The sequence below is a fragment of the Aplosporella prunicola genome (genome assembly GCF_010093885.1).
Source record: "Aplosporella prunicola CBS 121167 unplaced genomic scaffold K452scaffold_25, whole genome shotgun sequence".
Taxonomy (NCBI): domain Eukaryota; kingdom Fungi; phylum Ascomycota; class Dothideomycetes; order Botryosphaeriales; family Aplosporellaceae; genus Aplosporella; species Aplosporella prunicola.
In genome coordinates, this window is record NW_022983553.1 from 37708 (window position 1) to 64719 (window position 27012).

The 27012-nt window shown below is 56.2% G+C and overlaps 13 protein-coding genes across 13 annotated transcripts; 6 read left to right on the top strand and 7 right to left on the bottom strand.

The window, feature by feature from the left end:
- Positions 1-441: 441 nt before the first annotated feature.
- K452DRAFT_235184 (uncharacterized protein) lies at positions 442-1527 on the bottom strand (the record flags this gene model as incomplete). Its single annotated transcript, XM_033537410.1, has 2 exons — positions 442-783; positions 883-1527. Coding segments are annotated over 2 exons (987 nt in total), but the record flags the coding sequence as incomplete, so codon positions are not given.
- A 1621-nt stretch (positions 1528-3148) lies between these two features.
- K452DRAFT_321354 (uncharacterized protein) lies at positions 3149-4915 on the top strand. The gene is made up of 3 exons (XM_033544389.1): positions 3149-3474; positions 3528-4093; positions 4143-4915. The coding sequence occupies exons 1-3, from the start codon at positions 3382-3384 to the stop codon at positions 4723-4725; spliced, it is 1242 nt and encodes a 413-aa protein (XP_033393687.1). The 5' UTR covers positions 3149-3381; the 3' UTR covers positions 4726-4915.
- Positions 4916-5026: 111 nt separating this feature from the next.
- K452DRAFT_291010 (uncharacterized protein) lies at positions 5027-6660 on the top strand. Its single transcript, XM_033541097.1, has 4 exons — positions 5027-5422; positions 5533-5671; positions 5727-6272; positions 6340-6660. The coding sequence occupies exons 1-4, from the start codon at positions 5220-5222 to the stop codon at positions 6355-6357; spliced, it is 906 nt and encodes a 301-aa protein (XP_033393688.1). The 5' UTR covers positions 5027-5219; the 3' UTR covers positions 6358-6660.
- Positions 6661-6732: 72 nt separating this feature from the next.
- On the bottom strand, positions 6733-7973 carry K452DRAFT_93440 (uncharacterized protein). Its single transcript, XM_033547331.1, has 2 exons — positions 7768-7973; positions 6733-7707 (listed from the first exon to the last, which is right to left on the bottom strand). Exons 1-2 carry the CDS (start codon positions 7940-7942, stop codon positions 7109-7111), a joined length of 774 nt encoding a protein of 257 aa, XP_033393689.1. The 5' UTR covers positions 7943-7973; the 3' UTR covers positions 6733-7108.
- Positions 7974-9262: 1289 nt separating this feature from the next.
- Positions 9263-13194, top strand: K452DRAFT_291011 (uncharacterized protein). Its single transcript, XM_033541098.1, has one exon. The coding sequence runs from the start codon at positions 9321-9323 to the stop codon at positions 13059-13061; it is 3741 nt and encodes a 1246-aa protein (XP_033393690.1). The 5' UTR covers positions 9263-9320; the 3' UTR covers positions 13062-13194.
- Positions 13195-14876: 1682 nt separating this feature from the next.
- On the top strand, positions 14877-15512 carry K452DRAFT_93464 (uncharacterized protein). Its single transcript, XM_033547333.1, has one exon. It carries the CDS (start codon positions 15113-15115, stop codon positions 15464-15466), a length of 354 nt encoding a protein of 117 aa, XP_033393691.1. The 5' UTR covers positions 14877-15112; the 3' UTR covers positions 15467-15512.
- On the bottom strand, positions 15513-15953 carry K452DRAFT_93463 (uncharacterized protein). Its single transcript, XM_033547332.1, has one exon. It carries the CDS (start codon positions 15835-15837, stop codon positions 15559-15561), a length of 279 nt encoding a protein of 92 aa, XP_033393692.1. The 5' UTR covers positions 15838-15953; the 3' UTR covers positions 15513-15558.
- A 117-nt stretch (positions 15954-16070) lies between these two features.
- On the bottom strand, positions 16071-17763 carry K452DRAFT_235189 (uncharacterized protein; the record flags this gene model as incomplete). The annotated part of the gene is made up of 3 exons (XM_033537411.1): positions 16071-17168; positions 17229-17569; positions 17622-17763. 3 exons carry the CDS (start codon positions 17761-17763, stop codon positions 16071-16073), a joined length of 1581 nt encoding a protein of 526 aa, XP_033393693.1.
- A 224-nt stretch (positions 17764-17987) lies between these two features.
- Positions 17988-19857, bottom strand: K452DRAFT_291016 (uncharacterized protein). Its single transcript, XM_033541099.1, has one exon. It carries the CDS (start codon positions 19805-19807, stop codon positions 18281-18283), a length of 1527 nt encoding a protein of 508 aa, XP_033393694.1. The 5' UTR covers positions 19808-19857; the 3' UTR covers positions 17988-18280.
- A 327-nt stretch (positions 19858-20184) lies between these two features.
- On the top strand, positions 20185-20895 carry K452DRAFT_311771 (uncharacterized protein; the record flags this gene model as incomplete). Its single annotated transcript, XM_033543460.1, has 1 exon — positions 20185-20895. The coding sequence occupies one exon, from the start codon at positions 20185-20187 to the stop codon at positions 20893-20895; it is 711 nt and encodes a 236-aa protein (XP_033393695.1).
- A 1060-nt stretch (positions 20896-21955) lies between these two features.
- On the bottom strand, positions 21956-22829 carry K452DRAFT_291017 (uncharacterized protein). The gene is made up of 3 exons (XM_033541100.1): positions 22754-22829; positions 22412-22539; positions 21956-22235 (listed from the first exon to the last, which is right to left on the bottom strand). The coding sequence occupies exons 1-3, from the start codon at positions 22799-22801 to the stop codon at positions 22202-22204; spliced, it is 210 nt and encodes a 69-aa protein (XP_033393696.1). The 5' UTR covers positions 22802-22829; the 3' UTR covers positions 21956-22201.
- A 496-nt stretch (positions 22830-23325) lies between these two features.
- Positions 23326-24433, top strand: K452DRAFT_234833 (uncharacterized protein; the record flags this gene model as incomplete). The annotated part of the gene is made up of 3 exons (XM_033537387.1): positions 23326-23480; positions 23562-24153; positions 24239-24433. 3 exons carry the CDS (start codon positions 23326-23328, stop codon positions 24431-24433), a joined length of 942 nt encoding a protein of 313 aa, XP_033393697.1.
- A 615-nt stretch (positions 24434-25048) lies between these two features.
- On the bottom strand, positions 25049-26998 carry K452DRAFT_200431 (carbohydrate-binding module family 50 protein; the record flags this gene model as incomplete). The annotated part of the gene is made up of 3 exons (XM_033536028.1): positions 25049-25133; positions 25263-26119; positions 26180-26998. Coding segments are annotated over 3 exons (1761 nt in total), but the record flags the coding sequence as incomplete, so codon positions are not given.
- Between the last annotated feature and the right edge of the window lie 14 nt (positions 26999-27012).

The window sequence follows — 27012 nt, forward strand, 5'->3', positions numbered from 1 at the left end:
TGAAAGTGGTTGATTGTAAGAGAGGGCGATAAATTCCAGTGATTGGTCCTCGATTATTGTCTGCGAATCCAATGAGAAGATTATGCCCCGCCCCAAGCCATCAGGATTTTGCTGCACCATGTCATACCCAGGCGGCGAAGCTCTATAGTTAGTTCCTACAGCCAGTTTATACCGGGGCACAATCTCTGTGTTGTGGTTTGGTAGATGAGCGACGGTCTGGTCTACAGTAGCGTGACGATATAAAAAGCACTTAGATGAGACAGATTGTGCAGTGAAGCATAACAATCCTTGTGGACGATGTAGACGAACAACTGCAGAAGTATCCGATTGGTGTTCATAACCACTTTCTGTCCACGGACTTTCGATAACCACAACGCATCGGGTATCCACAAGCTCGACGAAAGACCAATCTTGCTTGATGTAATAGAATACGAAATATTCGTATGGCATGATCGGCCATGTCCATTGAACCTGATTTTGCCAAGAGATCCATGACCAGCTGGGAAAGATCTCATGATCAATGTGTCGTCTGGGAGCACCTTGGTGTTTCGTAGTCCAGAGCAGAGCCTTTCCTAGATTCGCTAGGGGCATTCCGAAGGCAAACCCAGCCTTCATTTGCTTACTCAATGTCGCTTGTAGAGCTGCAAATGCGTTGAGGACATCTGCCTCAAAAGTGAGATGCCGATGAGTGTACGACTCTACAAGATTCGCATATAGGCTAATATATGGATCTAGCGAGGAGTTGTTGTTCTGGCCAGATGCTAATCCCGTTTCTGCATTTTTCTGTCCCACTTTAGGCTGCATCGGGTGGTAGTCTCCGTATAGTCTGAACTGCCCTTCTAATAGCTTTTTGCTCGAGGGATTCAAGTTATCGTGAGTGACCTCGTCCATTTCGCACCTCAAATTGGATAGACAGCGAAAGTAGAGCTGGTCATATGTGATTATCAGACACCTGCGCGAAAGCAGGATTTCTTGAAACGTCCACCCTCGAGATTGATGTATTGTGCCGGTATACTCTTTGAAAGCGCTTGGCATAGCCTTCGTGAGTTGGATTCCGCCTATTGCGTCTGATACAAGAGACAACCGCGTAGCACTCCGGACTCCTGGTAGACATGAATATGCATCTCGTGCGGAAGCCGCTACGATGGTAAGGCATGCTTGCGCGAATATCTTGTGCATCTGGTTAATTCCACGATATTTTGCTACGTTATCGTTTTGTACCAAGCATAATGCGTCGACCCAGAGGTACTTCTCTCCGATAGATCTCGTGAGAAGGATTGCATCGGTGATGACCGTAGGAGTACCATTGGCTTGTACAAGTGCCCCTTCTTTGCGGAGTTGTGGGAGGTTGTGTGTTGTGGTTTTGAGAAATGGCATATTCCCCCATACATAGCTTAAAGTGATGTATCTGCAAGTTGAGTCTGCAGACACAAGGCAGAAGTGGCCAACATCAATGAGAAGAAGGTCGAGCTTTGAATGGTTCCTGTTTTCGTTTGTATGGCACCTTCTGTGATCGGAAAATATCATGTCAAACCCATGTCCCGGATTGTTTTCGCAGTCTTGAAGCCAATGTCGAATTCTTCTTGTATCCATGAGCTCGCCGTTTCTAGTATGTTGCATCCAATCGATGTAGTTTTCGTGTGACCAAAAATTTTCAATGGGTCGTATGGGCAAGTTAATTATTTTTATATCGACTAGAATTCTCCCTTGTGCTGACAGGATTTGGAAGCCGTTTTTTGTCCAGAGGTTGTTCCGGGCTATGCACCAATGTTTCTGTTCGGCTCCTAAAAACTCTTTGCCTCTGTCGTTCATAAGCTCTGTGATTATGAGTTTCGCTATGAAGGAACAAAATAAGCAGTCCTTCCGAAGGCCAATGTCTGTGATCGTGCCATAATTGAAGGGCCTGGATCCAAGTCTAGGCACTGGGACGTTGATGCCAAGGATATCCTGGAGCTTGCGACGAACATTTCCCAAGTGTCCAAGGAAGCGGCTCCGACATAGCTTGCATAGACCCCTTTTTTCAGAAGAGCCAACATCGGGGTTGGGGCTAGGGGTATCCTGAACCGACATGACCAGAGTTGAAGTCCGGTATATCAGAGCCTAGGTAACGAGTAGGATGCGGTCTGAGCTGTGATGCAAAATGTTATTGCCTTGCAGCATACTCGCTATAGAACGGCAGCCGAGCATGGCCGATCAAAAACTGTGCTTTGTTCGATAGCTATAGTCGCTTGACTCACAGGCTGAATGTTGAGTATGAAGGAGGAAAATCAATGGATCTGGAAAAGAGAAGTGAGCGAGAGAGCTGGCCATTACCCCGACAAGGCTTGGTCAAGCACAGCATGTGATTAGTCTTTCTTTCCGAGCATGCTGTGATACATCATCTCAGTGGTACAGTACAACCGCTCCCTACCTGGCGCGGTCGAATAAGTCTCGACCGGTTTGTGTGCAGTACACAACTCTAGATGTAGTCGGAACAGCCATTTTGCAGTAGAGTTGATAGGCGTCTTATATAGTCCTCGATCGTGTTTTATTTATTAGCCGGATTGATCTCTGTCCAGTCGACGTTTGGCATCTACTGAAGGCCTGAGTATGTTTATAACACTGCACACATGCGCGATGAAAAAATGAACATGACTAGATCAACCAGAGCTCGTACAGCCGCTTTCGTACCCGCTGCAAGAATGAAGTCATGGCCGGTGCTTGTAGGTTACATTCCGGCTGAGCGCAGTTGTGCAACAAGATCCATATCGGCCGTTTCGCGGGGGGCCAAGACGGCGGTTGATGCGCTGTTCCCGAAAAGGAGACATCATCCGCTTGGGGTCCGTCTGGTCCTTCAGTATGAACTCTAAAACTCGCAATTTGAGGTGTTGTCGAGTCTATGGGATGCGGACAGAGCTATGCGGGAAATGCCTCGGGCGCACCAGCGCGACCCCCGGATTTCCGCACAATAGGTTGAGTCGTACACCCCGGATCGTCAATGATCCGACAGCCGGTGTCGGCAGTCGGAAATCCTCGAACAGCTGGTTAAGTGTGTGCGTGATGTTGGAGGCTCCAGCTAGAGTCAAAGGATGCAAGCTAAGAATAGTAAAGGCGGCGATTGGCTCCACCACGTAATCTGAGGCAGGCACGCGACAATCCCTGTGGCCCTACGAACGCCGCGCGGATAGGAGGTGCTGCTAAACCTCGCCCTCTGCGTATTCGTACAGCCACCCAACGCTACGGCCCGCTCGCCGTTGTTGATTCACACCGCTGTCCGCTTGCAACGCCTCTCTTTTATACCTTTTAATCTCGCGACCGCCCCGGGCTACCGAGAAGCCTGACCTTTTCCGCCAGCCTGGCTGCTACCAAGTTGTCGCAAATTCCTGGACGGTTCCCAACATCATGACGAAGCCGGACACTATCACCTACCCGATCGAGGAGCCGGTATGGAACAGCAAGCCGGCTTGGGTCCTGCCGGGATGGGCAGAGCCATTGGTATGTGGGACATCCTTGACGTCGTTGTGCAGAAGCTAACAGCGATCCTGTAGATGGTCGTCTCTATTCTTTTCGGCGCAATGTACATGACTAGGCGAAGGGATTACTCTATAATCAGGAAGAAGAAGGGATACAAGTCCATCTTGGACGAGGAGCCTACGTCGGGACGCTCCAGCGACGAGCTGTTGCGGTACGACTCCGAGAACGAAGACGATGCGCAGGACCCCATCGCCGCCTCGAACCACCAGCCCAAGAAGCGCGACTGTTGCTGCGGCTTCACCGTTCAGACTCCGAACACGTCGCGGTTCAAGAACAACATCCACAGCCGCATACTCCAAAAGTTTCCCTTCTTGATCGAGATGTTCTACTGGGTCATCAACTACCTGTTCTACCGCATGACCGCCGTTCTGTCTCAGCGCCTATTTGCCGGAAAAGGCATCTGGAATGTCGCTCAGGCGCACGGTATCAGCGTCCTGGAGGTTGAACACCTGAGTTGGCTCAGTTTCCTGTTTCCGTGGCAGGAAAGGCAGGTGCAGCAATGGTTCATGCATGGTCACCAGGACGCCTTGACGATCTTGAACAAAGCGTACGCGCTGATCCATATTCCGGGCACTGTTGGGTAGGTAACCCAGGCGATCTTATGATATCACACGGCTGACATCGTATAGCTTCATCTGCTGGTATTACTACATCGCCCCTTCGCACCCCACCTTTGCTATTGCCCGCCGCACCATGACCCTCACGAACTTCCTGGCCTTCATGACCTTCATTTTCTATCCTTGCATGCCGCCTCGCCTGCTGCCGCGTGAATACGGCTTCCTGGACACGGTCCGCCACGACGATGCGCAGAGTGTGTGGATGAGTGGCAAGTATGTCAACTCTTTGGCTGCGATGCCGTCCATGCATTTCGGATATTCGTTCTGCATCGGTACGACACTCATCTACCACTCCGGCATCTTCAGGCGGACCCTTGAGCGCGGCGAAACTAGGAAGAGCACATTCTGGAAGCTGTTTTATCTCATCGTTGGCATTGCCTATCCCAGCTTCATCCTCACAGTCATTGTCGCAACTGCCAACCACTACTTCATGGATGCAACAATTGCGACTGGTTTTGTCTTCATCGCGTATGCCTGCAACAAAGTATTCTACGTTTTCCTCCCGCTGGAGGATTGGCTTCTGTGGTGCTTGCGGGCAGAGAAGCCAATCCCTTCGACTGGCGAGAGATTTAGGGAACGTGGTGGTAGGCTCTAGAGTCTTTAGAATTGACTCTTGCAGCACTCCCACCTTGCATCCGCGAAGTCCCTACCGTGGACATTCGCTTCCGATGTGTACTGATGTAAAGGTCAATGTGGCGTTAGTGAATAGGCTTAAACAATTTACTGTTTAGAACAGAACCAATACTTTAATAGAGACTGCAAAACACGTTTATACCGCATCCTGCATTTGGGGGACTTTCAGGTGCTTGGATTTGCCAAGCGACAGGGTCTGGGTTACCTTGGCGACAAAGCTTCGGCGTGAGCTCCACCACCTTTCCCGCAACCGCAACATCACTAAATCCCAGTCTTATTATTTGGCTCAGCCCTTCGCCGCGTAGCAATTCTTCAGGCTCGAGCAATTGAAGCTCCAGTCACTTCCCATGCTCACCCAACACTTCTCTTCACCCATCGCGCCGCTTCGCTTGAGCTAGTCGCGTCGCGTCCTCAACTCGCGTTTCGGTCCATTTCACGCGCGTCCCTCACATCACTATGGCGGAACCCGAGGTCAGAATAAACGACACGCCCGCCGAGGGCACCCCGGCCGGCGACGTCGAAATGGGCGGCTCGGAAGAGACGCCTGCACGCGAGAACACCGAGACGGCGGAGCCGGCGGGTGCAGGTGAGGGCGAGGAGCCCGTCGCCGAAATGGCGGATATTGAGCCCGAGGCGCCGAAGAGGGAGACTTTCTTGGAGTAAGAGCTGCTATGTGCCCGTTTCGTGCGCAGCACTTCTGGACGCGTGCCATTGGAGCTGCGCGCGACACGCCCGTGCTCGTGTGGATTGGTGCTAAGCTCGCGTGTAGATTCTTGAAGTCGCCGATTATCGAGCTGTTGGTCGGCAAGGGCGAGGAGCAGACGCTTCTTACGGCGCATCAGGCGCTGCTTGTCAAGTCGCCGTACTTTGAGACGGAGTGTGCCAAGTTCGAGGATGGCGACGATACTGTATGCCTATCTTACAAGCGTCTTGCTTTATGATGCATACTTACCAACCCCCCAGAAGCGCCGCATTGAACTGCCCGACGAAGACCTCGACGCGACCGGCTCCCTCCTCGAATACCTCTACCACGGCGAATACTTCCCGAAGCGGACCTCCGACCACAAAGACGCGGCGCTGGAGCAAGACCCGACGATCCCGACGCCGGACGAGCAAGGCGTGGGCCTGCTCAAGCACGCGCGCGTATACAACCTGGCGGACAAGTTCGGGCTGCCGGCGCTCAAGTCGCTCGCGCACACCAAGATCCACCGCACGCAATCGACGGCCAAGGGCGAGATCGCGTACGCGCGCTACGTCTACGCCGAGACCAGCCCCGAGGACACGACGATCCGGCGCCCCGTGGCCGCGTTCTGGGCGCACCGCTCCCACGTCCTGCGCCACGAGGCCGAGGCCGAGTTCCGCGCCATGTGTCTGCAGTACCCCCAGTTTGGCTTCGACGTGCTGTCGCTGGTGCTTGATGCCAAGGAGAAGCGCGCCCGCCCCGAGGACCCCACCCCCACCAGCAGCCAGAGCGTGCCGGGTGAGCGCAGCGCCAGGAAGAGAGCTAGGGTTAGTCATGGTTGAGCTCCATTCTTTGTCTGCTGCTCCTCCAGATTTGCTAAGTCGTGCCGCTCAGGCTGAGGTCCGGATATGATCGGTCGGTCGCGTCCGCTTGACCTCGTTTCGTTTTTCGAGTTGGTGTAGAAGGCTGCGCGAGTGGAGAGATGGATCTTTGATAGGCTCGTTGATATGGCCGCTTGGCTATGCGGAGAGCTTTTGAGAGTTGAAATGGATATACCGGGCCGCACGGGAAGACCTTTTTACTGGTCCTTTTCGCGCTGCTCTGTCCAGTATATTCCGCTATCAAAGGGGGGAATAATAGGCGTAGGCGTAGGTGCCGGCGTAATTAGGCGCAGACGTATCCGCGCGTTAGCAGCAAACATATCAAAAGCGGTTTGTTTTCGAAGAACTTTCGAGATCACGGCCTGTGCTCCGGAACAAACACCTGCTGCACAGGCAGTTTGATGGTGGTGGGAAAGAGAACACTTTACACACACGGGCTACTCCTGATAGACAGGGATAGCCGCTGGCACATGTGAATGGATGTTTGAGCGCAGCTTGCGATAAATGCAGCTTGTTTTTTTAGGGTGGAAGACAATGTATTCTAATAGCTATTCCAAAGCAACCCTCAGGGCTTGACTATCCTAGAACTCTGCCACCAGGGCTGTTGCAAGTCTACCCGATTCTTTCATAGCGTTGAGAGTGAGTATAGAAGAAGCACCATCAAGCCTGTTCAGTGAACCCAAATCATGACGTCCAGTCCAGCTCCAACGTCAAAACAGGTACACTGTTGACCTCATTTCCGAGCTCAGTGATTGCAGGCCAAAGCGGGCCTGGTTCGTCACTTAGTCGACACTCTCACGCAGCTTGTTGAGCGTTGCCTTTAGATTAGACGTCGACTCTGCCATCGCAACCTCATGCTCTCTGTTGATCACCTCGAGTGCATGGAGCTCGCCTTCAGGGTCCCGTGTTTCCCTGTTGAACTCGTGCTCGCAACGCTTGTATATCCAGGTCAGGACACGTTCTTCCAACTTAGCCACGCAGAGGTCTGCTGAATCGATACCGATGCTCACAAGCTCTGTAAGAACCTTCGTTTTGTTGGAAAGTGAGTTGATGATCTTTTTCATGCCCTGCAGCATAGTTTTGCGAGTAGCGGCCTTCTTCTCTGTACACTGGACCTGTCTACGTCCGTCGCAGAGCTCATCGCGTAGACGTTCATTTAGGGAGTCCATGCGGGCGACGTCAGCTTGCAATTGTGTGGTGTCCTTGTCTGTGCCTTCAAAATGGCCAATTTCCGAGATTTTGCGTTTGATTGGTAACTTGAGAGAGTTGTGACGTGCAGAGAGCATTTTGTTCTGTATCTTGAGCTCATCGGTCAAGGCAATGTTGGCGTCCCACATGGAAATCGACTGGCTATTCGTGTCTGAGACTGAGCTTTCGAGATCTATGATAGACTGTTAAATGGGCTTCGCTCATTGAAGACATACACGGTTGGGATATTCACCTTTGATCTTTTCCATCAAGTTGGACAGCTGTCGCTCCAGGTCCTGGTTTACCAACTTCAGGCGTGAGGTTTCACATTCAAGTACGATGCGCTTTTCAACGCCCTTTTGGAGCTCAGTGCGCCAAGTCGAGGCCTGGATCTCCATGTTTGCCGCATGCCGGCTCGCCTGCTTCATCAGGTCTTCGCGCTTCTCATCGCGCTCGGCCAATTGCATCCGAAGCGCTGAGATCTAATCGGACATGCCCGGGATGTCGGTTTGCAGTTGGATAATACGCTTCTTAAGTCGTTCGCTTTCTGTCTCAGCTTGCACAAGCTTCGTCGTCATGCGCTTCATGTCGTCCGCAAGGACCGCATCCTGTGTCAGAGCATGATAGATGCTGTGAAGTATGTAGCCGATGGGAAGAAAGACGACCAAGACGAGCGAGATGAGTTTAATAGACGCGTAGTCTAGGTACATGGTGTTGGTATATGTGAGGAGCTTTGATACAGCGTGGGCAATTGTGAGCGTGAAAACATACGTCCAACCAAGGAGGTGGCCAGCCGTGCGGCAGGCATGGCCCAGGTGAAGAGGGAGCAGCCAGCTGAGGGAGACGAGTATGCTGACTGACGCCAGAACGAGAAAGTGAAGGAGCTCGGAATGAGCCTCCATGGTTGCTGTGCTATGTTGGGGCGATGATTTGGGGGAAAGAGCGACAGCCTCAAGAGAAGGCGTCGGGTTCACTCACTTGAAAAGTGCAGTCAAGTGAATAGGGAAAGAGCGGGTGAAAGCAGCATCGAGGGAATTCCGGAATGTGTGTGAAGTGGATGACTTTTGTGTTCCTTTATCTGTCTAAGGGGTGATTCGTCTCCATACGAAGTGATTCGAATGTGTGTAGCTGAACTACCAATGCACAAGTCGTGACTTTGATTTGATTAGGGTATTAGTGGGATCGATCAAGACCCTGAAACTCGAGATTATAGCCACCACAACGGTATGGATACTTTATGTATACTTTGGCACGGTACGTTCTACAGAGGGAAACTTACCACTGTCTGGACAAACTAATTTCTATGTTATGGATCCATCCTCGTCTTTCCTTACGAAGATGGTGATTAGGACTGTGCCACAGGAGCTCAATTTTCGAGAGTTACAATTGATCTGGGTAAGGTTCGATTGATATCGTAACTGGCGGAATGTCAAATCGGAGTCTGGCGTCCTGTCCAGGTTCTGCGGCTCATAGCTTGGGGCTTGGACGCCGGTCATCAACTATGACCGTCCATGCATACTAACGCCATATCTGCAATATATGCAACTGAGTATAATCAGCTCATAAGTACAGTCATGTAACTTCAATAACTTCAAAAATGTAGATGAAGTGTCGTGGTGTTGAGACCGAGACAGACCGACGTGGCCGATAAGCTCAGAAGATCGTCACAGGGATTATGCGGATCACCTCGACTTGGCGTCATCATCCTTTGACACGGTTCAGGCGGCTTCCTGTCAAGAACGGACAACGCCACCCTCTCCTCTCATGTTTCGACCGCACACCTCGCTCCTTGGTGCCTAATGGATCATGCCCCCCGTCGTTCCCCGCAAGCGCACGCGTTCTACCTCTCCGGCACCTGCAGCCTCGAAAAGGCGTGGCAAACGGACTGTCTTTGACGCGCTAGACGCGACTTCCAGTACCACGGTTGATGCACAGGACAAAGCATTTTTAGACGCGTTAGGGGGTGAAGACAGCGACAGCGACCTTAGCGATGCGGAGAGCGATGAATTCGAGGACGCGTTACCTAACAAGGCAAAGGGCAAAAGCGGACAGCTCGCTGATCAAGATGAGGACGAAGATGAGGATGAAATGGACTGGGAAGATGCGCTGCCAGCACAAACCGACACTACTACCACACCATATGATGATAGTCCCCATCGCAAGCATGCGCCATGGAGGAGACAAGAGCCCGACGCATCCGACGTTCTCGAAGTCACTCTCGGCGAACCCTCCAATGATGATGACACCTTAGCTCAAGCCGCCCTAGGCCCAAAGGGTGCCTCAAAGAAAGATCGCCAAATGCGAATCGCGACACACTGCGTTCACGTTCAATTGCTACTCTTCCATAACCTCACAAGGAACGGCTGGATATGCAATAAAGAAGTTCATAAGATATTGGTAGAACAATTGACAGACGGTGTGAAGAAAGAAGTTCAACGCTGGAGGAGAGACAGCGGTTTGCCTCCGGACGAGTCTTTGGAGACTGAAGATGACAGAAAAGCAAAACGAAAAGCTGCGCGCGCAAAGGCAAAAGGAAAGAATCCCGCACCAAGGCGGGCGGATAGTAATCAGCGCGATTGGGGTGGCACAGCTGAGAGGACAGAAAATCGCGTCCCCAATCTTAGCGCCGGTGATCCTCTGCTTAAACTACTCAAGTATCTTGCGGCATACTGGAAGAAGCGCTTTCGGATTACGGCGCCGGGCCTACGTAAACGTGGATATATGCCCTCGATCAAGGCATTAACAACAGAAGTGAAGGCTTTTGAAAATACGAGTAATTCGGCGTCCAAAAACAAGGGAGATGGGAAACTTACTGGAGAAGACATTGAGAGATTCGGCGAGCAAATTCGAAATGTCGAGGAATTCAAAGATGCTGCGCGGAAGTGTGAAGGTAGCAGAGACGTTGGCGCCCAGCTCTTCACAGCACTCTTGAGGGGTCTGGGGTTGGAGTCTCGGATGGTTGCTAGTCTACAGCCCACGGGTTTTGGTTGGGGAAAAGTGGAAGAAGCAACGGCAAAGAAGTCTCAAACAGATCAGGCTAAAGCCAACGATGCGGACTCTGGTGGCTTTGTGAAGTCCCCAGGGACTACAAAGCCCTCATCTACCAAGCAGCAGCCTCAAGCAAAACCCGAAAAGCCAATTAGGGCATCGAACAAGCGCACTTCAAACCGGACATCCGGCTCTAAAGCTACACCAATCGACCTTGACGATGATAGCGATAGTGAGCTTAGCTCAGCGCCGGAGGACTTGTCGGATGCATCTGTCGTGGACATCACGCCATCAACTCAAACCCCTCGCCTGCCAAACAAAAGTTATGATGCGGATCTTCCTTTCCCTACTTATTGGTCAGAAGTTCTCTCACCTATAACCCAAACATGGGTTGCTGTCTCTCCGCTAGTCATCTCGACTGTTGCTAGCACGCCTGAGCTTTTGTCCTCTTTTGAACCTCGCGGTGCTGCTGCGGAGAAAGCTAAGCAGGTAATCTGCTACGTTGTGGCCTACTCAGCCGACGGCACCGCAAAGGACGTTACTGTGCGTTATCTCAGGAAGCGCATATGGCCTGGCAAAACTAAAAGTTTCCGATTACCAGTGGAGAAAGTTCCAATCTACAACAGCCGTGGCAAGGTAAAGAGATATGAGGAATTTGATTGGTTCAAATCCGTTATACGATGTTATGCGCGTGATGGACGGAAACGTACTCAAGCTGATGAAATTGAGGACGAGGGCGATCTAGTACCAGTGAAACCTTCAGCATCCAAGAAGAAAGATGATGCCGAACCAGAGACACTGCAAGGCTACAAGAGCTCGGCCAAGTATGTTCTAGAACGACATCTTCGGCGCGAAGAGGCAATACTTCCAGAGGGCAAGCCTGTCAAGACTTTTACAACCGGGAAGGGAGCCAAAGCCACCGCTGAGCCCGTTTATCGGCGCGAGGACGTCGTGCCATGCAAAACAGCCGAGTCATGGCACAAAGAAGGTCGACAAATTGTGCCAAATACGCAGCCTCTCAAGCGGGTGCCTATGCGAGCAGTGACCCTTATCCGCAAGCGCGAGATTGAAGAGGCGGAGCGCGAAACGGGAGAGAAAGCGTTGCAAGGGTTATATGCCGAATTCCAGACCGAATGGATCATTCCCCCACCCATCCAGGATGGTAAGATTCCAAAGAACGCGTACGGCAACATTGACGTCTACGTTCCAAGTATGGTACCGGAAGGTGCGGTACATGTTCCGCTGCGAGGGACTGGAAAACTCTGCCGGAAGTTGGGTATCGACTATGCTGAGGCGTGCACTGGCTTTGAGTTTGGTAATCGGCGCGCAGTGCCTATTCTTACGGGGGTGGTGGTTGCATCCGAGAATGGCGACTTGGTGAGAGAGGCATGGCGCGAAGAGAAGCGTGCGCAACGCGAGAAGGAGGATAAGAAGCGTCAGACGCTGGCACTGACTACGTGGAAACGCTTCCTGACGGGACTACGCATCATGGAGAGAGTCAAGGCGGATTACCGGGCTGAGGGTATGGAAAAGATGCCTGAGTCTGAGAATCCATTTGCGAAGAAAAAGAGAGCGAACGAGGTGGGAAATACGTTTGTTAAGAAGACGGATGACATAGACGAAGAGGAAGAGATGGGTGGCGGCTTTCTACCTGATGAATACGAGGATGGAGCAGATATTGGGGGTGGAGGATTCTTCCCGCCTGGTTATGATGAGGAGGAAGCTACACAAGGTGGCGGATTCTCCCACTCTGGTCCCGATGAGGAAGATGTCGGTGAAGGGAGCTTCTTGCGTGATGGCCATGAGAGCGCTGATGAGGGCGGCGGGTTCATTATCGACCATGGTTCGCAGGATGCCAAGCCCGCGTCAAACCTACAGCATCTTTCTACAACCGGGAACGGAGGGGACGCTCCATTCTCACTCTCATCGCTACACCAGAGCGCGCCGGAACCTGCCTCGAAGGATGGCAGTCTCGTCGATGATGCGGGGCAGAACGGTGAGGAAGAGCAAGAACATGAGAGTGACGAACAACAAGAGTCGGCTACTACTCCCAGTTTACGGGGTAGACGAGGCCGTGGTAGAGGCCGGGCCACCCAAGCAAAGAAGCCAGCGACCTCAAGAAAAGCCGCCTCCGCCAAGGTGACAAGGAAGCAGAAGAAGCCCTCCAGTGACACCGAAGACTCCGCTCTCTCAGAAGAAGGTGAAGATGAAGATGAAGATGAGCAGTCTTCTCTTCCTTCGGACGCACCATCAGCCAGTGAAGCAGAACAATCCGACTCTCACCCCACTTCCGACCATGGAGGAGAGGGTGCCGAAGAAAGCCAGAAAAGCGAATCGGAAACACAAGAGCCTGCAAAAACTCCTCGTGGCCGCCCAAAGCGCCAGGCGGCTAGTCGCAGTGCGAAAGCTGTTCGCAGCCATTATTTCAGCAACGACAGCGCGGACGAGACCGATGGCGTTGAAGCTACGCCAGCGAAGAAGGGCGCGGAGAGAGGTAGAGGAAGGGGAAGAGGACGTCCACGCGGACGGGGGCGTGGACGTGGTAGAGGGAAGATTTGAGTGAGTGGTTGTACATACTAGGGTCGGCTAAGTGGTTAACTGGTAGCTATGCTCGATACCCAAGGGAGGCTTAGTACTGCTAAATTCAAGTGTGGATACTTTTAAATACCGATAGTACATAACGAACATGGAGGTGCAGTGAGCCTGGCCTCAGGACATGAACAAGAAAAGGTATGCACAGCAAGCATAACCTTCATCGGCAAACCTCTCACTGTGAAACAGTATAAACAAACAGCAACCAAACAATCATCACGAGGTAAAAGCAACAGTTCCCCGTGACCCCATCCAACAATCATCCCAGAAGCTGCAAACACCCTCCAAGGCACATAAAAGCGCAGCTCCCGCACCCACTCCCAATTCCTGCTCCAGAAAAGCCATCCGTCATCATCAACCTCACACACCACATCAAATCACAACCACAAACCACAAAAACCGTCCACCACCAAAACAACCACCAAAACAAAAACACGCCATGCCCATCCCCCACGACAACGGCATCGACCCCGCATCAGCAGACCCGCTCTGGCCATTCCGGACAATAGCGCCATCGGGGTCAAACTGTTGGGCCTACGAAACAGTGCGATACGACAACGGGCTGTATTTTCTGCGGATGACGGTGATGGCGCGCGTGCCAAGGTGAGGAAAGGGTGTTTTGAAACTATCTAAAGAGATTTGTGGATGTTGCTTTTAGGGAGTAAGAGCGTGGTGGCATGGCGGAGCTTTTTGGGAGGAATGGTGAGGGAAGGGAGCGGGCTTGACATGGGAGGGGAGGGGAGCGGTGGGGTTCAGTAGCTTAGTGGAGGGGAGAGGGCGTGTTGCGGTGTATGTACAATGCAATATCCACCGCTATGGAATTTCTTTCGATAACACATACTGTTATGTTGTGGACTGTTTTTCTGGACAAGACCGTTTACATTGAACATGTATTTATGTCTTTAGCTTTCACTTCGTGCGAGCATGGCCTTACACCCAGATTTCCTACAAGGAGCCTATCAGAACCATACAAAGTGGACAGCATTGGGGCTCCAGGTATAAAAAACACTCACGTTATTATCCCAGATGCAATAGGTCTGTCATATCTTCCCAGAGCTTAGTTGTGTATGAAATCCCGCATCACCATTCCAAACGTATGCGGATCTGCACTATAAGCATGCGGAGATCTATATCATCTACAAATGCTCGTATATACAGTCAGTCTTTCAGAGATCTCCGAGCCGAACACGTGATCGAGGTCGAACATTTCATCGACATATTCCTCATTGTAGTGTGCAACCGCCGACTTTCATTCCCGCTGAATTGTCCGGTTGTGTCCTGGTGACTGAGACCTATCTCCCTCCTTGGGCATCGTGTGTGTGTTAGGCTACACGAAGGTGGTTAGTATATATATACCCCTAAACGCGCTCCCGGCTCTACCTATCTCACCCTCCTATACATACATACATCTCTACCTTTCCAGCGAACCCACAAACATTACTAGGCAGCCATTTAGCTACCTATCCAGCAACTCGATCATCCATTCGAGCTACTAGCTTCTAACCCTCTCCTAATCTAAAATGCTAAAAACACGCAGATAAAGCTATAATAATAAAGCTAGTGTAGTATAGTATAGTAGCAGCGGCGTAAGATATTACCTATTATTACTATAAGAAAACGATAGACCCCTTCTTATTATACTTCTTATAGATATAAAACTGTATAGTATATACCGTATTAAATAAAAGGCTGCGCCCCTATAGGGGATAACTCTAGTTATATCTCTCTAATTCTCTATATCCGTTAGATAGATAACGGCTAGTACCGCTAGAGCCTAGGGACTAAGAATTAGAGCCTACGTATATAGAGAATGAGGGCGTTTTTTAAGGTGCGCGATAGTAGCATGCGCAATTTGAAAGAGATACATGTAAAGGAAGAGGGGTTACATGTGTATAGCCTTTAGGCTGCGCGGTTGAAAAGAGGGGAGAATAAATAAGTGGCGTGGTACACGACCACTCGAAAACCGCAGACCCCACTGCACAGCAGAGCACAGCACTCAATGGCGAACGAACCAGGAGATGAAAGAAGTATATGAGATATCATATCGTATTCATATTCATATCGTTCATAGCAGCAGCAGCAAGCAGCATCAGCAGCACTCACTCCACACCCGCCAACCAACGCACCATGCACCATGCACCCATCCACCAACCAACCCACCCACCAACGCACACACGCACGCAACCCACTCCCCCCACCCGTTCCCCCACCAAACACCTAGCACCAAGCCAGCCCCTCAGCCCGCACATACGCACGCCCCGCACGCACGCACGAGCGCAACCGCTCGCCCCGCCGCCAACCCTCCCAGCCCAGCCCAGCCCAGTCCGTCAAAGAGAAGCAAAATAGAGCCAAAGAGAAGCACGCGCCGATAAAAGGGGGTATAAGTAAACACGCGCCAGCCAGCCGCGCCACAGATATCGCGCCGCTCGAACGCGTCCGAAGAGAAAGAAGGAAACCTAAGGGCCTACGGCGGGTCAAGGAAGGAGAAAGCGGGGCAATAGAGAGGAAGGGTGTGCGAGAGCCTGGTGGAGCTGACTATGGGGTGGGAAAAGGCCATGTCGAAGTATGCATGCAAGCTTGTATGCAAGCAAGCAAGCCAACTAGTAGAGAGGGGGAGAATAGCAAACGACGGGCCGTAGCGCGAAGAAAGACGGAATGAAGGAAGGAGATGCGTACGCAGACGAAAAGATAAAGAGAAAAAAAAGCATATTGAAAGCCGCATACCAAGCGCGACGCGACCCATGGCAGCCGCCCAGAAGTGGCCAAAACTGGTCCTCCCGCCCTACTCTGCCGCCCCAACAATGGAATCCAGACTATGCCGCGCCGTGTCGTGCCAAACCGTAAGCCGTAAGCCGTGAACCGTGACATCGTAGCGCCGTCCCAAGAAACGCCGCATTCATTGTGTTGCGCGTCCTGCGCACCCCAGAGATAGAGAGAGAATAAACTGCCCCACAGGGACGCATTGTCATTCCCCTCTCACTCATCCCACGCGAAATCTGCCTCATCGACCCTCGTGCAGGTCAAATACGGCAAGACGGCGCCGCCACCACCGACGCCGTCACGCGTGAGGTCGAGCTCTAGGAAATTGCGCATAAGGGGCGCCACGGCGGCCTGGGCTAGGTTCTTGAGCTCCTCGACACGCCGCTCGAAACGGCGCATGTTGTCGCGCGTGTAGAACTCGGCGTTCAGCTTGAGGAAGCGCTTCAGCTCATCGTGGCCCAGATACGCTCCGCCGCCTTGTCCGATCAGTCGGAAGATCCGGCCCGTGTTCGGCGGCGGTGGCGGCGGGTCTTGCCCACCTGATGCTGAGCCCGTCGCGCTGCGGTTGCTGCTCGGCGCGCCCACCATGCTGCGGTGTCGTGCCGATGTATCTTTCAGTATCGATGTCGTCGGTCGTGACGTGTTTTCCGTGAGCCATTGTCGGAAAAGGCACATGGCCATCCAGTCGAGGAATCCGTTGCTGGGGGTGATGCGTTCGCCGCGCGTGGTTGTGAGGGTGAGTTTGTAGAGTTTGTTTTCAATCTTCGTCTTCAGGTCTTCCAGCTCGTCGGCCTTGTCCTCTATTACTTCCATAACGCCTTCGCCAATCTGGCCGCGCAATTGATTGGCGCCGACCGGCCACTGTCCGACAACGTGGATCAGAGCTTCTTTGTAAATGACTCGGCTCCTGGCGAGGTAGCCAAGCTTGAGGTACGATTGAGGGTATTTTGCGATTTGCTTGAACAGTCGGCCTTGGAACCTGAGAAGGTGGTGGTCGACGCGGGGTCCGATGACTTCGAGAGCGTCGTACATGTCGGCAAGCTGCAGAAGCGTCTTGCACTCGACGTACGCCTGGGCAATGTTGACCGAGTCCAGAGCGGGAGGATAGTTGTAGAATATGCGGAAGAGGTTTGCGTAGTCGCGGAATATGTCGTCATCGGGTCCATGCGTTGCAACGCCGGATGTGTGCGTGATGTGAAGAGCCGAGAAGTTGGTCATGGTGCGAAAGAAGCCGGCGCTCGGCGCCGTGGGTTTGTTGTGGATGGGCGGTGGAAGAGGAGCGCGGTCACCGCCAAAGGGAGCGGGAGAGGCCTCCTGCATTGTCGTTGTCAGGCAACCGGTCGTGTAGGCACGAGAGGGCAGGATGCAACGCACCTTTTGCACCAACATGGGCAGCTCATCGCCGTTTTCTCCCCAGTCCAGTTCGTAGCGCCATCGTCTCCGGCGGCCCGCGTCGTCGGTGGGTGGCAGGCGAGCGAGAGCCCCGCCGCTGGGGTGCGCGCTGCCGTCGGTCTGCGTTCTGCTCCAACCTTGGGCCGTGTCGGCCTCAAAGAATCCGCTGCATTGGGACAGGATCAACCTGTGCAGGACGTATCGCTCCTCTCTGCGCGGGGTCGCGTTCGCGCCCGCATACGCGCCGGCGGTGGTCGCGGGCAATCGGCCGGCGCGGGGACTCGAGGTGATGACAATCTCGACATCACCAGTCTGCGAAAAGACTGTTCTCGCGGTTAGTTGTCGCGTCGGGACGCGCGTGGATGGCGGGCGTACCTGGGAACTCGTTCAAGGGCTGGTAGGAGGAGCCGCCGGTGTGGGAGCGCAGGCGGTGTCGCCTGGTCGAGGTGGAGATGGAAGAGGCTGGGCGGCGAGCAAGAGAACGGTCACCGGCGACCGTCTCAGGATACGAGACCATGGCGAGGCAGTGTGCTGCCCTAGAGGCAGGCGGGCTCAAGCATGCGGGGAGACGAGGAGGAGGAGCAGGATTGAGAGAAGGGTGAGGGCGGTGGATGTCTGAGGTGTCGAGGACGCCGGCGGGCGGCTGGGATGAGCTTGTTTGGCGGGCGGCCGATCAGCAATCAGCAACGGCAGCAAGAGAAAAGCGCCACGTTTAAAGGGTATTTCTGCAAAGGCACGCTTCGAGTCGCGCAGGTCAGCCAGTCGCGACCGCTGCAAGCGCCAAGGGAAACAACGCATCCAGCAGCTCGAGCTGGCAGCGGCACGTCTGCATTGCTCCGGCTTTGTCTGCCTCTCTACATTGGCCCAAGCGTGCGCCGAGTTGATGGTTCTGCGACCAATCGAGCCGTTGCCAGCCCACCGTGCTGCTACGGCCCGACCCAAGACTACCCACGCCGCCAATCACTCCAACGCCCCAAACTCGCCCCAGCATTTCTGCCGTCCTGTCTCGATTCGCCTAACTCCCGAAACCGCTCTCACGCCCGCTTGCGCTCAATCGCCTCCATGCCCCCCATCCACGGCCGCAGCACCGACGGGATCGTCACCTTCATCGACGCCTCGTCCCAATTGTTCTCCAGAATCGCCGCCAGCACCCGCGGCACCGCCAGCGCCGTACCGTTCAGCGTGTGAGGGAAGTCAAGCTTCCGCCCAAGCTTCTCCAGCCGCACCCTGGTCTGCAGACGCCGGCTCTGGTAGTCGGTGCAGACTGACGTCGACGTCACCTCGCCCCAGCCATTGTCTCTGTCGCGCCGCGATGGGAAGTACGCCTCAATGTCTCGCTTCCTCGTCGCGCTTGCCCCGAGGTCCGTCGAGGGCATCTCGAGGATGCGACAATGCAAACCGAGCGACTCGAGAATCTCGCGCTGAATGTCGAGCATTTCGTCGAAAATGGCCTCGGAATGGACGCTGTTTTCGGTAGCAAAGTTCTCGCCCTCGGACAGGTCCGGCAACGTCCACGCAAACATTTCGACTTTTGTGAACTCGTGCACTCTGTAGAGGCCCTTGGTGTCAACTCCTCTTGCGCCAGCCTCCGCGCGGTAGCACCTGTTGACACCGATCAGCTTCAGAGGAAGATCTGCGTCTGAGAGGATTTGGCCAGCCTTCAATCCCGCCAGAGGGATCTCGGCAGTGCCAGCAAGTACTAGCGACGGCTTCCCCTTGTCCTTCTCAGCCTGCTGCAGCGCGTAGATCTGCTGTTCGTCATTCTGGTCCCTGGGCTGGAAGCCGCACGCCGCAGCAATGTGCGAGTAGACGATTGACGGCGGTGACACGGCCATCCAGCCTCTTTTCCGCGCAACGCTCAAGGCGTACTGAATGAGAGCTTGCTCCATCAGAGCAGCCTCATTCATGAGGTAGTACCAGCCCCAACCCGAGGTTGTGGCAGCGCCCGCAAAGTCCAGCAGCCCCAGCTCAGACCCAATGTGCACGTGCGACCTCCAGACGCGGTCCGAGGATGACGGCTCGGGCTCGGGGTGGTCGTTGATGTACCCGATGACCTCGGCTTCAGTGCCGATGGGGGTGAAGCGGCTGCTGAGGTTCGGCAGCTCCAAGGCCAGGTTCGCCATTTGCTCCTCGAGCTCCTTCTCTTGGTCCTCAATGCCACTAAGCTCCTTCTTGATCTCTCTGCCCTCGGCCTGCAGCGCCGTTTTGTCCATGGTGATTGCGCCTTCAGCATCACCGCTGAGTGAAGCAGCATTCGCGAGCTTACGGCGCAGCGCATTGCCTCGTTCGCGCAGGTCGCGCGCGCTGACCTGGCAGTCCTTCCATTTCTCGTAGAGTTCGATGATGGTCCATGAGTTCTTGCTTTGCGCCCTGTAGTTGCGATCGATGCAGTTTTGCTCGTAGAGGCCTGGGTTCTGGCGGACATGCTTGACGTCGAGCTGCGGCTTGGGCGCGGATGGGGGCCGGGAGTAAGCGCGGCGCAGAGGGGAGCCGGTCAGGGAGCGCAGGACGCGCGAGCGGCAGGATGCGCAGGCGAGGAAGGAGGTTTGGGTGCGCTTCATGGTGTTGCGGTGGTGGAGAGGTGATCGCAGCGATCGGATGGGGCGAGGGCTGCAATGCGACTTTTGCTTTTGCGGCGGAGGGCCAGCTCCCGCCGCTGAGCGGGGGTCGCGGGGACGGCCGGCTGGCTACCTCCGTCTGACATACATATCCTTCCCTCCCACGCCACATGCACATGTCTTCTCCGCACCACTCCAGAAAACGCGGCTCCGAGGCGCTTGATTCCCCGCTCGACGATGCAGCAGCTTCTCCGCCCAAGCGGCGCTGCGACAGTGCTGCCTATGTGCACAAAGCATATCGGCCGCGCGTGCGTCATCCCAACCATCCCGACTGCGGCATAGGCCAGAATTTCCACAGTCTCAATTACCCCTTGTCCCTGATGCCCTACAGCTCATGGCACGTGCTGCATCACCGCGCCAGCGACCGGCGCCCGGAGCACCGCCTCAAGTGTCCGCTCTGCCGCCGAGACAGCGCGGAGCCGACTGCCCACCGGCGGAAGCTGTTCCTGGTCGCGGAGCGGCTCTCGTGGGAAGACGGGCTGGTGCCGCGCGCCGAGCGCGAGCTGAACGAGGAGCTGACCTGGGAAGTGAACTACTGTCTCGGGCTGCACGAGCCCGCCATCGAAGACCCGGACCACGTCCCCGGCGGGAGGCTGTCTCGCCTTAACCAATGGCACCCTTTTGCCGATGAGGACGATTGCGTCGCGACGCTCAAGCTGGTCGCCTCCGCCGACTGCCTCACCCAGAAGTCTTGGACCGTGTGGTCCAACTTGGTCGGCTCCCTGCGTGAATCCCAGACGGCGGACCCGCTTTCCGCTTCTAGCAAGCAGTATACAGGCGCGTACAAGAGCCGTTACCTCCCCACGCCCCCGTCCTCTCTCCGCTTCGTCTTGAACGATTCCTCGCCCCCGCCTGCGTCGCCTCCGCGCTTGCGCACCTTGCAAGAGTTCTATGCCCTCCTCGACTCCATCGAGCGGTCCTCGTTCGTGGGCGCCCAGTTCCTGGAGGCTTACGCCGAACAGTTACGGGACGACCTGTGCAATGATTGCTGGTTTAAGCACAACATCCTGCCTGGGCCACCGTCGCCGTAGGCCCGTATGCCCTTCACTGTAAGGAAAACAGCTCAATTCAGTTCAAACCGCAAAGCCAGCACATTAAAATATAGCTAGCGGGGCAAGCCTAGCCCAGCCATCTGCGCCATTCCATTTAGCAAAGAGATATCCAACAGCATTGCTACCCAAGCCACAACCATTATTAGCATTATCATCACATCAAGCCACTTTCCCAACCCGCCCCTCGGCCCATCTCGCTTATGCGGGCACTTACCATCCCCACCCGTCCAGATGGCATAGCATACCCCAGCCAAGCGCGCAGCAAGAGCGGGCCTCGGGCGTCTCTACCCTGGCCAGTGTAGCTGTCTCCCAGCCAGCCGCCACATATCGCACGCGGGACGGAAGCGCAGTGGTACGAGGTAGCGAGGAGCGAGTAGTGAGCAGTGCCGCAGGGAGGTGGTCTAGCTGGCTTAGCGTGGGCACCGGGACGGGGAGGGCGCAGCGCGTGGATAGGCATGCGGGCGTCGGGTATGCGGGCGTCAGTGTCAAGACAAGACAGGACAGCAACAGCGACAGCGATACCGCCACTGCGACTGCGACTACGATTACGACTACAGCTTCTACCAGGGGAAGCAGCGCGGCGGCGACGGCGTTAGGTGTGCGGGGTGGCGTTGGGGGTGGGGTCGAGTGGGTAAAGGGAGTTTGGAGTTCGGGTTTGTGGGGTTTGTGGAGTTGTGGAGTTGTGTTTGGTAGCTAGGTGCCTACCTACCTCCAGTAAGTAGAGAGAGAGGAAGGAAGGGAGGCCAAATGGGGAGTCGGGGTGGGGTAGCGGAAGCAGTAAGGTATGGTTACCACATATATCCGGCAGGATTGCGTACCTAGGTAGGTAGTTTTTCGCCCACTTAACCTACCCCTGCAGAGAGAGAAGGCTTGTGCACGTCGTTTTGAGAGGCAGAAGAAGCTGCTGCCAGCCTAGGTAGCGCAGACGCTGGGGGTAGGTATGTAGGTACCCGAGTATTTTCACAGAAGCGCAAAGAAAGGTACACTGAGTCCTCACTCACACACTCTCGCTCACGCTCACTCACGCTCGCCCCCTCACTCAGCAAAGACAGATGCATTAGCAGCAGTAGCTATATACAGAGCAGCCAGACCAAAGCAGCCCAGCGCCCGCGGCACGCTGGCACCGCGTCTGCCTACATTGCATCAAGCCGCTCCTTCATCTCGTGCTTTACAGAGCCCTGCATTGCATACAGCGCATCCCAGCCGGGATATCCGACATACATCGTCTGCTCCCTCGTACGTGCGTGCGTGCCGATCGTTTGTTCTGCGCGCGCCCTCGGCGCCGCTACTGCTTCTTGTCTGCTTCTTTGAGGAAGTCGCTGCGGGGCGTGCGTTAGCGGGGGGTTCTCGTGCGGCGGTGATTGAGGAGTAAGGGGGGGTGTCATGGTGGGCGCGGGCGCAGGCGCGTCGCGCTGTCTTTGCCCAAGTTTATTTGCGCGGTCCGCGAGCGGCGGCCGGGCGCGGAAGAGATGGGAGGGGAGGGACAGGGCCGTACGTTATAAAGTTCTCCTCATCCTTGCTCGAGGCGTTCAGCGGCGGCGTGGCCTGCAGCTCCTTCTTCTTGCTGCCGCCGGTCGCGAGGCTGATGCCACCGATGACGGAGCCGAGGATGCCCATGGCGAGCTGTCGGGGCGGGCAAAGACGCAAAAATCAGCTTATTTCCTTTCTTCCTTTTCCATCGGCGGGAAGCTCGGGGATGAGAATGGCAAGGGACGGGTCAATTGGGCGGGGCAGCAGCAATTGCATTGATTGAGCGACGGGCAAGAGAGAGAGAGTGTGTGTGTGTGTGTGAGAGAGAGGACGGGACAGGGTAAGCTGGGGCGGGGGGAAGGCGTACGACGTGCGAGCCGACCTTGCGGCCGGCAATCTGGTAGTAGACAACCATGATTGATGTGCGGAGGCGATGGAGCGGGACGAGGTCGTGGTGCGTTAGGTTGGGTTGGGCGGCGTCTGCTGCTTGCTTGGCTGGCTTGCTCTGCGGTTGCGCGAACGAGGTCTGTTCCGCTCGGCCTGGGCTGACTAAGTGAGGTAGAGCTCACCAGCCACACACGGGGCGGTGCAGGCGAGAGGCGGGCCCCGATCTTATCAGCCCGCGCTCCGCCGGCGACGTCACTGTCATCGTCTTTCCCGTCATTTCGACGCCCCCGGAGGAGGCGGCGCGCGGAACTTGGCCGCCTGATTGGACTTGTTGACTTCCGGTACCGTCCGCTGCCCTAGTCTGCGTAACTTTATCTCGGCTCTGTCACTTTCTTTCTTTTTCCTTGACTGTCACACTGTCGCCTGCCTATCCATTCCGTCTCTCTGTCTGTCTGTCTGCCTGTTTGAACTATCGAAAGAGAAGAAGAAGAAGAAGAAGAAGAAGAAGAAGAAGAAGAAGAAGAAGAAGAAGCAAGGCGCTACTCCTCCACCATGGCGAAAGATAACCCCGCAGACGACATCCCCCGCGAGCGCAACGAGCCGCGCCCCGACTTCAGCATACCCCCGCCGCGCAAGCCGCTCCCCAAAGCGCTGCAAGAGACGCTGGACAGCGAAGAGAAGCTCTGGGCCGCCATGTACGACGGGACGTAAGTAACGCGCTCACCAGCACCACCACCACCAGCCAAGCAAGCAACGCGCGCAGACTAACACCACGCTCCTCCACACAGCTCCGGCGAGTCCACCGACTCCCCCATCCGCTACGCCGCCTACGCCTCCCGCATCCGCACCATCCTCCTCTCCGCCCACCGCTACGTCGCCTACACGTCCGACGTCGGCGAGTCCTTCCGCCCCGTCGCGCACCCCCACCTCGTGCGCGCCGCGTACGGCGTCTCCTGGGCGTACCTGCTCGGCGACGTCGCGCACGAAGGCTACAAGGCGTACGTGCGGAACCAGCGGGTGCTGCACCCGGAGGGCCCAACACCAAAACTCACACCCACAACATCCAGCACCGGTAGCAGCAACAGCAGCAGCGGCGCTAAGTCCGCTGCGGGCGTCACTGCTAGGCTGGTCGGGAAAGACGACGCCGTGCCCAGCGCCGCGGAGCAGAAGTCCCTGGGCCCGAGCACCAGCGCGCAGGACGCCGCGCACGTGCCGGCGCTCGAGGACTACCGCTCCGTCATGGCGCAGCGCGCCCTCTTCCAGGGCGTGGCGAGTATGGGCCTGCCCGCGCTCACGATCCACAGCGTCGTCAAGCACTCCGGGACGTATTTCCGGCGACATGTCAAGAACGCGCGGGTGCGGACTTGGGGACCTATTGGTGTAAGCACTCCTGCACTCCTACACTCCTACTTTCTACACCCCTACACTCCCCCCACCAGCAAAACCCCCACTAACTCCACACCAGCTCGGCCTCGCAGTCGTGCCCTTCCTGCCCTACATCTTCGACGCGCCCGTCGAGCACGCCGTCGAGTTCGTCTTCCACAAGGGCTTTGCAGCGATTGGGGGTCCTGGGGCCGTGGGCGCGCGGCCAGAGACTGGGCGCCAGGAATTGCGGCAGGTGGAGGCGAAGGCGGGGAAGGAGAAGGAGAAGGAGCTGTGATTTGGGGGGAGGGAAGTAGGAGGGGGGGAGAGGAGAGAAAAGAGCGTGGAAAGCACGCTGTGTATAACATTACCTACATGTAGATTACAACAAGACAAGACTCCGCTAACCCAAACCTAATCTCCCAACCTAATAACCACAACAACCTCAACCCCCTCAACCCCCTCACTGCACAAACAACCAACCAACCAACCAAGCTTTCCTCTCAGCCACAGCCGCAGCCAAGCACCGAAAACCCCAACAGCTAAAAGCACAAAAAAGCACAAATAATAAACAATAAAAAAAGAATCCAAAAAATAATAAATATATAAGAGAAATCTAGGCCCAGCACATAAATCAATGATAACACCTATGTGAACCGCATACAAAAGCAACAAGACAAGGCCAGTAGATGTATGCCGCACCGCACCGCACGCTCAAATCACACCCCCACAACAAGCACAAACCGAGCACAAACGCACAAACGCTCAAACACTCGGCTCAATCGCCCTTCCCGCCCTTGACCCCACTGCCGCCTGCGCCTCTCCGCCGCATACTCTCCGCTCCACTCCCGCTCCAGCCCTCACTCTCCGTCCTGCTGCGCCCCCTGCCCTCACCCGCACCACCACCGCCCCTCCGCCCCCGGTCCTCCTCATCGTCGCCCACCTCAAAAGCCTTATCCCGCAACTCAATCACATCGACCACATCCGCGCCACCAGCACTCAGTCCCAACCCAGCCATCCCACCACCGGCACCATTCCCCAGCCCCACCGTCCCCCCACCCCCAATCGTATTCCGTTTCGCGCTGCGCGAGCGCGCGCCCCTACTCGCGCCACGGCCGCCGCCAAACCCCCCCGGCGAGAGCGAGCCCGGCGCCCCTGGCCCGGCAGGCGGCACCAGCGCCGAGGCTTTGCTCGCCATCTTGCGCATCCAGGACTCGACGGCGCCGCCAATCTGCTCGATATCGAAGCCTGCATTAGCACCGGTGCCAGACTGGCCAGCGGTGCTGCCGCCCACGCCGCCCACACCAACAGGGGTGGCGCCCGCGCTGCCGTCGCCCGCTTCGGCGAGGTGGGCCGGGTTCCATGCGCCGAAGTAGTCCTTGCCCGGCGGCGGGGCCAGCGACGGCAGGTGCTGCGAGAAGAGCTTGTTCAGTCCGTCTTGCGCGGGGCCCGGCTTGCGCACGTTTTTGCCAAACGTGCCGACGCCGCCTGGGCCCGAGAGCTGGAAGCTCTGGCTGATGCTGGGGGCGCGGGGGCGGGGGCCGTGGCTGCCGCTGCCGCCGGAGCGGCGCGGGAGGCTGTTGTGTGGGGAGGCGGTGGTCGCTGATGAGGACTGCGTGTCTGTGCGGTGCAGGTCGAGGGACGTGTTGGTTGTCGAGGCGGCCGAGAGCGGCGCGTCGTCGGAGAAGGTGAGGCTCTTCCGCCTGGCGGGCGGGAAGAAGCCCAGGTCTTTGCGGGGGAGTCGCGCGATTTCGACCGGGTCCCCGCTGTGTGGTAGCTGCACCCACGAGTCGTGCTTCCAGGGCGGCTCGTTGTCTTTGTGGTCGGCCGTGTCTGAGACGGCCGACGTGGGCTTGTGGAAGTGGTGGTGCCAGCCGTTGGTGTTGGGCAGGCTGTGGGCGTGGATGGGCGGGTACTCTGCGCCGGGCGTGGGCGAGTCCAGCAGGAGGTCGTCCATTTCGTCTTCGGGTGGTTGATGTTGTTGCTGTTGCTGTTGCTGTTGCTGCTGCTGTTGCTGCTTCTGCTGCTCGTCTGGCGGCGGGACGGGCCGGCCTTTCACGGCGCATGCGTCGACGGGCAGCACGAGGTGGCGCCGCGTTTGCACGCTGTCCTGAGCCCACATGCGGTTGGTCTTGCGCAGCACAGCCGGGTTGCAGCTGTACTTGATGCTGATGCCGGCGAGGGTATCCTCGGGCCGCACGCGGTGAATGTAGACAAGGGCATCGCGATCGTCGTGCTCGGTGGGTGGTGCCGATGAGGAAATCCTCTCGTCCGAGTTGCGGCGCTTGAAGCGGCCCAGCGAGTCGGCCTGCAGCTCGCCGTTGGCGTCGAGCAGGTCGCGCCGCTTCATGGCCCGCACCAGGCTCTCGCGCTCGCCCTTGGAGCCGGCGCCAATCTGCGTCTCCTCGCGGCCAGCGGGCCCCCATTGGGCCGGCGGAGCGCTGCTCGTCGCCTTGCGGTTGTGCGTGGCCTCAAAGGGCCGCCGGCGCCGGGGCGACGCGTCTCTGCTGGCGGCGCTGGCATCGCTGCCCAGCACGTTGGAGGCCAGGCCTTGCAGCGACGTCCACGAGCTGTTCCACAGACTGGCCAGCGGGGCCAGGGCGTCCTCGGCGCCGGCGGAAGGCGTCGCGCTGCGGCTGTCGGGGGATCGTGGGGCGGGCCTTGCGGATGTCGACCGCGAGGGGCCCAGGTTGGGGATGGGCGAGGCGGTGCGCGAGGCTCGCGGCGAGTCTAGGGGTGACGAGGGGGAAAGCAGGCCGTCGGAATCATGGCTGTCGAGGCCGGAGGACACCAAGCGCTTGTTGCGGGGACGGAGCGAGGAGGCGGGAGCGAGATGGGTGCGGGACGACTGCTGCGAGGCATTGGCGGACGGCATGA